At 36.0% G+C, this 12,955-nt stretch overlaps 2 protein-coding genes across 4 annotated transcripts; both read left to right on the top strand.

Annotated features, from left to right (window-relative positions):
• Positions 253 to 5,591, top strand: LOC109727255. Of its 3 annotated transcripts, XM_020257294.1 has the most exons (3): positions 253 to 478; positions 717 to 806; positions 2,503 to 5,591. In XM_020257294.1, the coding sequence occupies exon 3, from the start codon at positions 2,600 to 2,602 to the stop codon at positions 4,799 to 4,801; it is 2,202 nt and encodes a 733-aa protein (XP_020112883.1). In that variant the 5' UTR covers positions 253 to 478; positions 717 to 806; positions 2,503 to 2,599; the 3' UTR covers positions 4,802 to 5,591. The 3 variants fall into 3 exon arrangements, with proteins under 3 accessions (XP_020112883.1, XP_020112882.1, XP_020112884.1); XM_020257293.1 differs by lacking the exon at positions 717 to 806; XM_020257295.1 differs by lacking the exon at positions 717 to 806 and having other exon boundaries at positions 253 to 503.
• Positions 7,152 to 12,947, top strand: LOC109726986 (signal peptidase complex catalytic subunit SEC11A-like). Its single transcript, XM_020256827.1, has 8 exons — positions 7,152 to 7,304; positions 7,733 to 7,845; positions 8,657 to 8,728; positions 10,339 to 10,374; positions 11,204 to 11,249; positions 11,802 to 11,889; positions 11,991 to 12,048; positions 12,613 to 12,947. Exons 1-8 carry the CDS (start codon positions 7,226 to 7,228, stop codon positions 12,661 to 12,663), a joined length of 543 nt encoding a protein of 180 aa, XP_020112416.1. The 5' UTR covers positions 7,152 to 7,225; the 3' UTR covers positions 12,664 to 12,947.

Genomic DNA, 12,955 nt, shown 5'->3' with positions numbered 1-12,955 from the left:
TTAGTGTCACTGTGACGCATTGCATCTAATGAATTAAAATTAAAATTTGATTTTGAGTCTTGCATATTAGTGTTTTATCAGGCTTTTAGCATGCGGTGCATGGTTTGTAGGTATACACCGGGTGCATGAGACTCATGCTTCGTTGGGACCCTTTTCCCCAGGGAATAAAGTAACTACTCTTTTTTATTTTTTTATTTTTAATGAATATAACGGAATGTGAGAAAAAAAAAAATTATACAGAGGAGAGAGATTAGAACAAAAAAAAAGAAGAAAGGGAAACAGCGTGTGAAGGGGAGAGGTCGCGTTCATTGCTAAAGCAAACCCTTTGAGAAAGCGAGGGTTAGAGAGAGAGAGAGAGAGAGAGAGAGCGAGAGAGGGGGGAGAGAGAGGGAGGAGAGGGATAAGAAGAGGTGGTCAAAGGTGGAGCTCTTTCCCTAGATTTTCTAGGGATCCGGAGGCGGAAGAAGCGGCGGAGGAGGTAACCCTCGTTCTCGGATCCTTCGGTTTGTTTTTTTTTTTCTGCCCCCAAATTCTTCGGTTTAATTCTACGATTTTGTTCTTTTTTTGGCTAAATTTTGGTGCTATTGTTTGATTCTACGCTCACGATGATGGGTGAAGCAGTGGCGAATTAGGTTCCACTGTGACCCTTTTTTCCCCCAAATTTTGCCTCGACCTTTCTTCAAGCTTGAATATTTAGAAATTTTTGGTGTTTTTAGGGCGTAATTGAAGTTATTTGGGTGTGCAAGTTGGGAATTTGCATCTGGTTTGGGGCTTGGGAGGATTGTTTGTGATCACATACACCTTAGGTATTTAGATCTTCTCTTGTGCTAAAGTTTAGTTCAATTGTTCTTTGCAAATGGTAATTAAATCTAAGTAGGGGGAGATAAGATTGTATCAGTTTGTTTTTAGTTGCTTTGGAGTACCTTTGCTTTCTCTAATTGATTAATTGCTCTTGCTTTTCTTGTAAGAGTATATATGTAATTCACTTGTTGAAGTTTATGAAGAGGATCATTATTCTAGGTTTGTTGAATACGTAGTGTACGGCTGCTTAAAATGCTGAATTATCTGATAAAGTTTGCGGAGAACAACAATCACTGAGTGTTGTTTAGTCCTCTTGTATTGAAGATTATGCTCAATCTCTCGATAAGCTCAGAAAAAACTGATTACTTTTGGCAGTGTTGTCATAAAAATTGTGTGACAAAAATGGTGGTTGAGAATATAAATGAAATATCCTCTCTTTTTTTACTACTTTTACTGATTACTTAGGACCAACCCTTTTAAGACAAGAATATGGAGCTCTTAAAGAATTAGGAAATCCTCATGCTGGCCAACACTCGGTGTTGTTCTTTCTTCCGTGAATCTTGTGTATCTTCTTTCCTTTTATATCGTTAAGCATGCCTACTTTTAGTTCTCCTCTCCCTTTTCACAATTTAATGCACCAAAAAAGAGTAGAAAATGTTGTGAAAATTTGTGGGCCTAGTGAAGTCCTTTCCTGCTGGAATGGATACTTGAGTGTCTCAACTTGTCTGTTATACTATTAATGAGAGAAGAAGATGATGATAAATTTAATCCATCAGAGAATCTTGTACAACAGCTGGATCTGAGAAGTATTGAGTTTTTGTGGCCATAGACAGGTCAGAGAATCTTGTGGCTGATATGCCTACTAGATGGTGGGATATTCCTATATGTTCTTAAAGCTTTGTTGTTTTATCCGTGTTTCTTGATTCTCAACTGCCGTAAGTCATTCGAAATCAAGAATGTAATGGTTTCTGTCGGCCTTACTTTCTTTCCAACTTAAATGAGAATCTTCTTTATGCATTAGAATCATCAATCTGCATTGCTCCCTGTAAAATTTTCTGACATTGTGCTTGGAACATAATGTGTAGAGGTATTTTGGAATATGCCCATGCAAAACAGATGAAGGAAAGCAGCACGGGCTTGGTGTTATTTGCAGTTGATTTTTGTTCCTAACTATGGACTTGCGCATTAATTCATCCACTTGCTGACTATTCTTTATACGTAGTTCTATCCTTTTAACTGTAAAAGTATAAAGATTTGTTGGCATTTAAACATCTAAAAGATGATTCATTATGGAGAGTACCAAATAGAGCCTACTCACTTTTGCATTTTTTTTGTATTGATGACTATTATATGGCTATTATATTGTTCTGATTAAATTCCAGGCTGTACAAGTAAACTTTAAAATATTTATGAACAGTTTTCCTCAGAAAAATATTTATGAGCATCAAGTTCCCATATGGAAATGAAACTCAAAGGCGTGTAACATATGTTACTTAAATTTTTGGTACGTTTTGCTGTAATTTTTGCGTGGCAAAGTTGCCAGTCAATTACTGTTTGAATATGCCTGGGACTATAAATAGTGGATTTGTGGTTATCTTATAGACTTGTAAGCTAGTTTTGGCCACTTGAAGTATCCTTTTCATCAATTTGCTTTTTGTTTCACAGTTTTTCCACTACTTATGTTTGACCAATTTGCTGTAGGTCATTGGCAAACAGATCATCATTCGCTTGTTAACGAAATAAATGAATTCACAGTCTTGAATTCAAATCCTCCAAGATCTATATATTGCAAGACACTATGACACTTGAAGATTTCTTTACTCTCACAGAGTTGAAGGATGGTGTTTCTACTGTTTCGAGGATTGAAGAGCTGGTCTCTGCTATCGAAAAGCTAAAACATTGTGCTGGTAATAACATGAGCGATTCAATAAGACAGTGGTCGGCAGTTGCAAATACGTTAGCATCCACGAAGAACACAGAGTGTCTTAAGCATTTTGTTCAGTTAAAAGGGATCTGTTTTCTCAGTCAGTGGCTTCAGGAAGCTCAGAAGTATGGTAATAATGTTAGCGGTGAGGTCGCGGAGGAGTTCATGAAAGTGCTTTTAGCATTACTTGAACTGCTCCCAATTGACAACGAACAGTCGATTTCTTCTGGAATTAAAGCTTCTGTTGAAGAACTGCTTTCCCATGGGAATGTCGAAATCAAGGAGAAGGCAAAGCTGTTATATGATAAGTGGTGTAGTGCAAAGGATGATGGTATAAAATGCTCTCCAGAGAATAGGCAAACAGCTGAAGAGGTTGTAGGTACAAGGAATGGTGAGCATGATCTCGCAGATTCTGTAAAGGCTCAGTCTGATCCAACTGTCTCAAGATGTTCAAACAATAAGAAAAGCAATGCCTCAAATAATGGAAAATTTTCTTTATCGAATCAAATTCCTGAGCAGACTTCTTCAGATTCCACTGGGGGGAATGCTGTTTTAGGAGATAGTCCTGCAACGTCTTTTCCGAAGAAGGAAACTTCTTTAGTTTCTAGTGATATTGAAAACTTTCATGGTGAGACCTATTTAATGAGGACCAAAGAAGTAGAGCCTATGAATATGACAACTGAGCCAATAGATAAGAAGTCAAGCAGGGCTACGGAATATGATGATGATATGGATGCTTTGGAAGTTGCAGTGCAAGTTGCTATTGAAGTCAAGCGGGATGTAGTCGACTACCGAGAAGCTTCTTGTAGCTCTCCAGAGGTCAATTCTGGAGACACAGGAAGTGCTTCTGAGCCCGATGTTGAAGACTCCAAGCAAAGTCAACCAACTACACAGGAAAATAACGGCAGAAATTCATCATCTCTTAAAGAAGATGGTTCAGGGATCACAGAGAACCCCAGTTCCAATAGCGTGAAACACGACCAAGATTCGAACTTGACATCCTGTACTCAGGTATCAGATTCTAAGTCTGAGAGGGACAGATGTGGGTTTGATCTTAATGTGGATTATAATTGCACTGGAGAAATTGACTGTTCGATGAAGCCTGTTTCTAATGACCCTATGGTAAGTTCTGCACCTATTCTTGTTGCTGCTTCAAAAGGTGCTCCAGTAATACCGCTTGCCGCTCTCCAGTTTGACAGTGGATCGGGTTGGAAGGGCTCTGCTGCAACAAGTGCTTTTCGACCGGCTTCTCCCCGAAGGGCTTCTGAAAAACAGAAAGTTAGCTTTTCTGGAATTGACTTAAATGTGGTGGAAAGTGAAGATGCCGTGACTGTTGAAGATTCTTCTATAGAAATTGGTTCGAGAAGAGAGAAGATTAACTTGGACCTTAACCAAAATGGTGACCAGAGTCTCTCTTCCGCATCTTCATCATCTTCAAGGCAACCTGTTTTTAGAGATTTTGACTTGAACGAGAATCTATTTAACATCGATAACAGCGGTTCTCATGCAACACAGGAACGAGATAAGCTCAGTAACACTGCTGTCATTACAATCATGGGTTCGAGAATGGCTGTCGGTAGGAATGACCTCCCAACCCAAACCCAAAAATCTTTTCTGCCCAGCTGGCCAAATACAGCGAGCCGAGATGCTTTGCGATCTCTGCCGCCTTATCCTCACATGCCGCCACACCTGGTTCCTATTCCTCCTGCATTCTACGTACAAGGAAGCATCCCCTACATGGTTGATTCCAGAGGGACCCCCGTGGTACCACAAATAGTGGGTCCAGGATCGAACAATGCCCCATCCGTAAGGCCCCCTTTCACTATTAACTTAATGGGTGCACCCTTATCAGATCAATTTGGAGTATTTCGACCCGGTTTGCATGCGAATTATGGAACAGCACCAGTTGAGAGTGGGACTAGGCCATTGCTACAAAGGCATAATGGTTTGGTTGACGAACATGGGAGAAGCGTGTCACAGCCTTCTAGTTCAGTGATGTCATTGAAGCGGAAGGAACCTGACTTTGGCTGGGGACAGCATGAGTATAATTACAAATATGCCCCTTCACAGCAATAGTCATTCTTTCCTTCTGATTTTTCTTCCCGGTAGAAGCCATAATTCATCATAAGGTGGCTTAAATGGATAGTCGATCCATCGATATTGTTCGTGGCTTAAATGGATAGTCGATCCATCGATATTGTTTGCTGATTCGACGAGGTGGGAGAGGCTAATAGCTAAATAGAAGCCAGGTTAATATATAAGTATTAAGTTCTTAGCAATATCCGAAGGGTCGAATTCATTGCTCACAAGTATTTGTAGGGTTGGTTGCTTCACATGGCATTCTTTGTTGTTGATTTATTATAGAGGAGATCATAGCTTTATAGTAGCACCTATGCGCACATCAATATTCTAAATGAGTGAACGAGTCGTGAGTTTCCTTGTATCTGGCTTTGATCTGTATGTACAGCAGATAAACTATCTTTTGAGTTTTCTTCTGTCAAAATGCGGATTTCGTTCTTTATGTATCTATAGCAGGGGGTATTACCAGCTATACCATTTTGTTTGCTCGTAATGGAGATTATATTGGCTATTTACAGTCCGAGTTTGGCGTAAATGACTTTTGGATTTATCTGGAAGGAACTCTTGTGGTGTAATCTTTTGTAGTAACAAGAGCTACCACACATACTGATTTATGCTTTTGCCACCTCAAAGTTGCGTTGATGCTGATACTGGAACCACCAGGAATTTTGCTTGATCAATAGGCAAAACACCAGTGTGCAAAAGTGAGCAACTGCTGACACCATGTCACAGGTGAAACTGATTTGTTTTTATAATCCAAGTAAACTCAGAGCCAGTGTTTGGTTGAGAATGGAATGAGGATAGTGTTATTATATATCAAAGTACAGCAGATTTATCAGCTTTGGAAGTTAGAATTGAATTGTGGGGAAGATATTCTCACTGCTAGTTTTATTTCTGAAAATAACAATTTATGGTGTGTAATTGAATTATCCTTGGCTAAGCTCTATCCATTAACTGTTGTTATATGAAATAAAATGTAATCACATAAATTGAATAGTTACCCCTACAAACAGCCAACCTTGATAGCTTTAGTTGACAACTCGGGTATTCGATTATAGAAATTATTTCGATGAAGTTTTGCATCTGTCTTAAGTAATCATTCTAATCTTTTACATCTGGTATAGTGTTTAAACCGAAGCAAACAAATATGCTGGGATATTAAACGAATACGGTTGGACTAAACAAGAATTTCAGTCCACACCCTGTCCCAAAACAAGAATTTTCAAAACAAGAATTTCCTTAAACTGGTTCATACAGTACGGTTGGACTGCGAACCGAACAGGTTCGAGCGTGGCTGAACCGGGACTCGAGTCGGCTAGAACGCTTCGAACCACACCGTCCAAGTCTAATCAAGCGGCTCAAATTCCACCAAACACGTCATTTGAGACTTTTTTTTTTTTTATAAACTAACCCTCTAGAATTTTAAATTTTGTAGAATTACCCTCCGAAAATTATATTTGTAAAACTAATCCTACTTTCGCCACGTAGGCGTTAGGAAAAATTTTTCGCCTTCAGTAAGGTGATGAACAATTTACCGTTTTACTAATATAATTAGTAAAGACGGTGAATGGTTCCCTGTCTTTTGCTTATTTAATATTTTTTTTTCTGTATTCCATATACAATCTTAACAATCACATAAAAATTATAACAAATTATATATAATTTTAACAACTTAAAAATTCTAATAATTTATCCATATAATCCTAACAATTAAATAAAAATTCTAATAATTCATNACATATAATCCTAAAAATCTCACTTTTTTCTATCTTCCATCTAACAACCTCACATTTTCCTGTACGTGGATTATATGAAAAATAGGAAAAAGTGAGGTTGTTAGGATTATACGCAGATTATATGAAAAATAGAAAAAAATAGAAAAAAAAAAGTGAGGTTGTTAGATAAAAAAAAGGAAAAAGTGAGGTTTTTTTGTAAGCGTAGATTATTGAAAATTTTATTAATTGTTAGAATTATATATATAGATTATTAGAATTTCCAGGTTGTTAATATTATATGTGATTTATTGTAATTTTTATGTTAGAATTGTATAAATAGATTATTAGAATTTTCTAAGTTATTAAGATTATATGTGATTTATTATAAATTTTATGTGATTGTTATATATGAGATAGAGAAGAAACAATAAATAAGTAAAGACGGTGATTTACCGTCTTTGATAATTATCTTACTGAAGGCGGTAAAAAATTTACCACCTTCATAAAAAAAATCGGACCCTGCACCTATGTGGCGAAAGGAGCGTTAGCTTTACAAATAATATAATTTTAGAAGGGTTCTTTCACAAATTTCAAACTTCCAGAGGGTTAGTTTATAAAAAATTCCCGTCATTTGGATCTTCGTTGCAAAGAGAGAGGAGTCACGAAATAGAGAGGGAGAGAGATCGAAGCGAGAGAGAGAGAGAGAATGGGGTATTTGGGGGAGATGGTGGAGTCAATACGCTCGCTTCAGATCAGGCACGTGCTCACCCAAATCATCAGCCTCGGTTCGTTTCCTGAATCATCCCTTTATTATTTCTCCTCCTTTTAATATCTCCTGTTTGCGATTTTTTTTGGCTATTTTTGAGTGATTTTTGATGGGTTTATTGATCCGAATTAGGGTAAGGAATCGATGGAAAGAGGGTTTTTTTTTTATTTTTTTTATCCCTTTTCAACTGTTATTCTTTTAGTTATTTTTAGTGCTTGAACTGGAGATTGTGTCAAATTCAGCTGCTATTTTGTTAAATTTCGCTATGCCAAACGTTCTTTTCGCTAATGAAACAAAATTTTGATTCAGTTTAGGAGAGTAGCTCAAATAACAATTTTTTTTAAAAAAAATTGGAGGACCTATCTCAAAATAATGTAGGGATTTACAGGTATATCTTACTTTTTTGTACCAGTAAATGATGATTTTTCTATAAAAAAATTGTGACAGGAATGATTGTTACCTCCGCGCTGATCATATGGAAGGGTTTGATGTGTGTTACGGGGAGCGAATCGCCGGTTGTGGTTGTTCTATCCGGAAGCATGGAGCCTGGGTTTAAGAGGGTGAGTCCTGTTTTTTATCCATACAAGATCAGTGCTATTATGTCACCAGATGAAAAATTTTAGGTTTTTTTAGCATTTTAGTACCAGGTGGTGATGTGGGAAGTGGTTCATGAGGTTTGGTGTATTAAATCTTTTTAGCTGTACAAGATCGCTGCTTTATAGAATTTCTGTTAAACTTATAACTTCTGATAATCTGAAATCGGAATGCTTTGTGAAAGGTGGAAAAAATGCGACGAGAACTCCATTTACCCATGTAAATTGTTATTGTCTCATGTTGTGAGCATTTACGTATCGAACGAGTTTTGAACTTGTGACACACATAAAGCTAGGTTGTCTTGCCTATTATACTCTCTAGCCAACGGTTATGAAGCTCTATGATAGATGCTTATAGTCTACTATTTTAGGCGACACGTGCGCAAGTAGTTTTTGTATTCTATTGGGTGAACCTGGATTATTATGATAGGATCAAGTAGGTTGTCAGGTTTTGTCAAATTTGAGATTTTTGTGGTGACAGCACATTGTAATGAGATTTTAAATTCATCAAACTATTATTCAGTGAAGTTTACTGTTATTGATGCACGTGTATTCTCATTGGCAATCATGTCCTGTTAGAAAGGAAAGGAAAGACTAAATCTTTACAGCCAATTTGCATTATTAGTCGCAGGTGCTGGTAGTATTATTTGATTGAGAGATTTATGTATGTTTTGGTGCATGTAAGTTGGAGTGAAAATATTTTCGAGTGCACAAACTATATTTTCTGCTAGCATTAAACATAGCTATTCACATCACTAAAAACTGCTAATTTTTGCAGGGTGATATTTTGTTCCTGCACATGAGCAAGGATCCTATTCGTGCTGGCGAAATAGTTGTATTTAACGTTGATGTAAGTTACAGATATCTTTATCTCTAAAATCACTTTCTTACCCCATCTTCTTTGTGCCAACTTCTTTGAGTTGTGAATTCAATTAGGCTTCAATATCTTGTTTCTGTGCGTTCTTGTATATTTAATATTGCATTGCAATTAGATATTTAGGGTGTGTTTGATTCGAAGTCGGAATCGAAATCAGAATCGGCATCAAAATAAGTTGGAATCGGAATCGGAATAACTCATTAACTAATTCTGTTTGGTTCATTACCTGAATCGGAATCAGAATAAGTCATTCCCATTGTCGGTGTTAGGTTCAGGTAGATATAAAAAATATAATCAAATTAATGTACCAACTTTATCTTTATAATATATTAATTTAAATTCAAATTAAAAATTAAATATTAAAAATTTACATCAAAATTTTGAAATAATGTCAAAATTTTAAATCTATTTTTTTAAAAAAATTAAACTTTGAAGTTGAGTGGATAATTCAAAATATAAAACTAAATTTTGATTTATTCAAATTCAAACTTAAAATTATAATTATAATTTTAATTTGAATCCATAAATTTAATTTAAGTTTTAAATAAAACTTTATATAAATTAAAATTTAATTTAAATTCAAATTCATAAGTTAGATTCGAAATACTTGATTAAATTTTAATTTTAATTCAAGTTCAAATTAAAATTTAATATTATATATTTAATTTCAAAACTCATATTTTATTTAAAAAAGTTGAAAAAATAAATTTAATCTGAATAAATATCCATTCCGTTCGGATTCAACTTCCAATCCGGCCTCCTAGGTCGGATTGGAAAAAGAGATGATTGGGAGATTCCTATTCCACTCGGGAATCGAAATCGAAATGGGACTCCCGCGTACCAAACACTCACAAACGGATTGATCCATTCCGATTTCGATTCCAGAATAAAAAAGAAGCGAATCAAACACGCCCTTAAGGGGAAAGTGCTTTATTGGTGGTGGTGGTGGAGGTCCTTTAAGTTAAATTTGATCTTTGGATTTTGAACTTGTCTATATATTAATGTTATTTGTATTTCCATTACTTTAACTCTTCTCCTTATTGTTGCGGCTATTATTGCAAATCTGTTCACAATGTATACTTCAATTGAGAATTTCACTAATTGCATTAAGGGTGCAAAAGTTCCTTTATAAACTTTATTAGACAAAAATAACTTGTCCTTATAGTGCGTATCAGCCATTTTGTCTAGGAGAATATCCTATATGGCGACTTCATGATGAGATATTTGTCTGGAGGACCTGATTTATTTTTGTTGTATCTCCTAATTGATGACAAAATAGTGAGGATGTTGAGAGGGTATTGCTTGATGTGCCTTTTCCATGTTACTTCAAGGCCACTATGTTTTTGTTGTAATAAGATTCGTTAACTTGCTTTCTCTACAAGCTTGTTTCATTTCCTATTATTATTTCATTTCCTATTATTATATGTTAACAAATTTATTATGGCAAAGAATGCGGGTGTATGACACGCATTCTTAGAGGCTTGGACAACTTTGAGATGGTTGAGAACTCACAGAATTAAATTTTGATGTGATCTTATTCTATTGTGTATTAACTTGCATTTTTTGCTTATCCTTATTTGTAGGGTCGCGAAATTCCAATTGTCCACCGTGTAATTAAGGTAAGTGATCTTTGTTCTTCTCTCTTAACTTTATTAAATGCTCTCCCTTAATGTCCTTTACCCAATTCTGTTTCTATACAAAAATAAGCTTGACTTATTTCTTCAGTTTCATTTCAAACCAATTTGACAACTAGAAGGCCACTTCGTATTTTCATCTGTTTTTGTTTGTTATATTGACTTCGATATGAGTAGATCAAAGAAGATTGGAAAGTGCTTTTTTTCTTTTAGTTAGTTATTTTAAAGGCCCATAAGATAGTGAAATATAGAGCAGTGTAGCTACTAGAATTGGTCTCTTATCATTTCTCCTTCTACTCAATTCTTTCTAGAACAAAAGATTGTTTGCACGTCAGAAACTTTGAGATGCTATTTATTTGATTTACATTAGATTCCAAATTGAACTCAAAAGTTCAGCCTTCAGATGTTATTTCATTTCATATGTGAGAAGGTGAGGGTTACATAGTTTGCACTTACATATGCTGCAATTTCATCTAAGATACTTGTGTGAGCAGTTACCATAATCAGGACCATGACTAATTACATCAAATCTCCTTGTGGTTTACATAACACCTACCTACATTGTTCTTCCCCTTTTGAAAATGAGGATGTTCTTGCAATTCAATCGCGGTGCAATGTGCTGCTTCAATGTGCTTTTATGATTGTTACGTAGTACGCAAATTATTTTCTATCTTTATCCTCTTCCAATTAAGTTCTTTCTGTTATCACTTCCTGTGTTAAATAGTTAACAAGTGGATGCCATTTGTTAAGTTCAGTTAGAATGCACCGGCGTTTATGGGATTGCATGTAACCTTTAAATTGCTTTTGTTACAAGGTTCATGAGCGACAGGACACAGGGGAGGTTGATGTTCTCACTAAAGGTACTACAATACCAAGCTCATTCTTTTCTTGAAATATGAGTATAGCTTTAGGTTAGGAGCATATGCAAAATTCTTGTAGAATGACCTCCGTAAGCTATTGACTGCAGCAGTATCTTAGGACATCTCCCTTGTCGCAGGGGATAATAACGAGGGAAAACTTCAACTAATCCCCTCTACCCCCCACAAAAAAAAAAACCCCCAATAAGTCAACCATAACTCCATGTGTCATTTTTAACCTACCATTAATTGAGATCTTTACAATGTAATAAAACAGTGACGGTGGTTGAGTGCCAACATATGAGACCACTGTAGTGATGTGCAAATGCCATAAACCACAAGTGGGGTATTTGATATTTTCTTTAAGTAGGAAATGCTGCAATTGATGATATAAATGCAATTATTGCAAATACATTGCTATGCGGAATATTTTATGTTCACACCATTTTACGTAGATGTCAACAATGAATCTTCCTTTTTCGAATGCATAGTTTGATCATTTGACCTTTTAGGATTCATGGTATTATTGAATCTTAAAAATGTCTTGTATTTCAGGTGACAACAATTTTGGCGATGATAGACTTCTCTATGCTCATGGACAGCTTTGGCTTCAGCGGCATCACATAATGGGCCGGGCTGTAGGGTATGTACATTCAAAATTGAAGATATTCATCCAGTTCTATTTTCTCGGGCCTTTTTTTTCCTACAACCTACAAATAATTCTACATTTTCTATCCTCAACAGATTTTTGCCATATGTTGGGTGGGTCACCATTATTATGACGGAGAAACCAATCATTAAGGTATGTTCTAGTTCGACTTTCCAATTTATATCAAGCATGAGTTCGCAATAGAAATTTTGATGCGAATCTAGATCTTGAAATGATGCTTTACAATCTAGTAGGAGTCATAATAGAAAATTTTATGCACGCAATTGAAGTGAGTCACACCCAATAAACCAAATAAAGAGTTGATACTTAAGGCCGGCGAGGAAACAAACCAGCTCATTACTTTATATTGCTTATTTAGCTTTCCTAGGCCACGTCTTTTAGGCCAGAACATAGTTTTTGTATATGCTTTTGTTGGAAGTGATCTATAATATTTAAAAAGCCTATATATAGAAATATCTTACGTTTTGAAAATCCATGTCCTAAGCATCACGCAATATCGAAACCAATGTTTTGTAGTTTCAGCGAGCGATCGCTTCCGACTGCTTAGATTTTGTTTTTAAGGTCTCGAAGTTTCGATTTCACATTTTTCAAACAAGTATTGAACTTGAACTTGTGTAAGTTGATCTTTACTCTTCTATTTTTCTGTCACTTTTTAATAACTTTCTAACGCAATCAAACGACACGCATATGTTGCAGTACTTGCTTATTGGCGCGCTCGGTTTGCTAGTCATAACATCAAAGGAGTAAAGCATCGACCTCGAGACAGATTACAGTCGCCCGACTCGGGCATTTTTCTCGAGAGAAAGTTAATGCAGTTACTGTAGGAGCAACTATCCTCTATGTCATGTATCAAGGATGCAAGTCCACTAATGTTACAAAGATTATGCTTCCTCTTGGCCACTTTACAGTTACTCCTTCTATTTCCCTTCAATCCCAAACTATTAATTCGCGCATTTTCTTTAGTGCTTGATTGATGTTGGGGTCGTTTGTTTGAACATTATTAGTGAAGTTAGTAAGTGAAACTGCAGATCCGGAGGGG

The sequence above is a fragment of the Ananas comosus genome, linkage group 22, assembly GCF_001540865.1.
Source record: "Ananas comosus cultivar F153 linkage group 22, ASM154086v1, whole genome shotgun sequence".
NCBI lineage: Eukaryota > Viridiplantae > Streptophyta > Magnoliopsida > Poales > Bromeliaceae > Ananas > Ananas comosus.
This window is presented reverse-complemented; position numbering and strand designations above follow the sequence as displayed.

What these genes read in the sequence shown, in the direction of transcription:
- LOC109727255 (XM_020257293.1), top strand. Translation starts at nt 2,600, where the DNA reads ATGACACTTGAAGATTTCTTTACTCTCACAGAGTTGAAGGATGGTGTT.
- LOC109726986 (XM_020256827.1), top strand. Translation starts at nt 7,226, where the DNA reads ATGGGGTATTTGGGGGAGATGGTGGAGTCAATACGCTCGCTTCAGATC. An exon ending in CACCCAAATCATCAGCCTCG is followed by an intron (nt 7,305 to 7,732) that starts GTTCGTTTCCTG and finishes AAATTGTGACAG; the next exon opens with GAATGATTGTTACCTCCGCG. An exon ending in CGGAGAAACCAATCATTAAG is followed by an intron (nt 12,049 to 12,612) that starts GTATGTTCTAGT and finishes CATATGTTGCAG; the next exon opens with TACTTGCTTATTGGCGCGCT.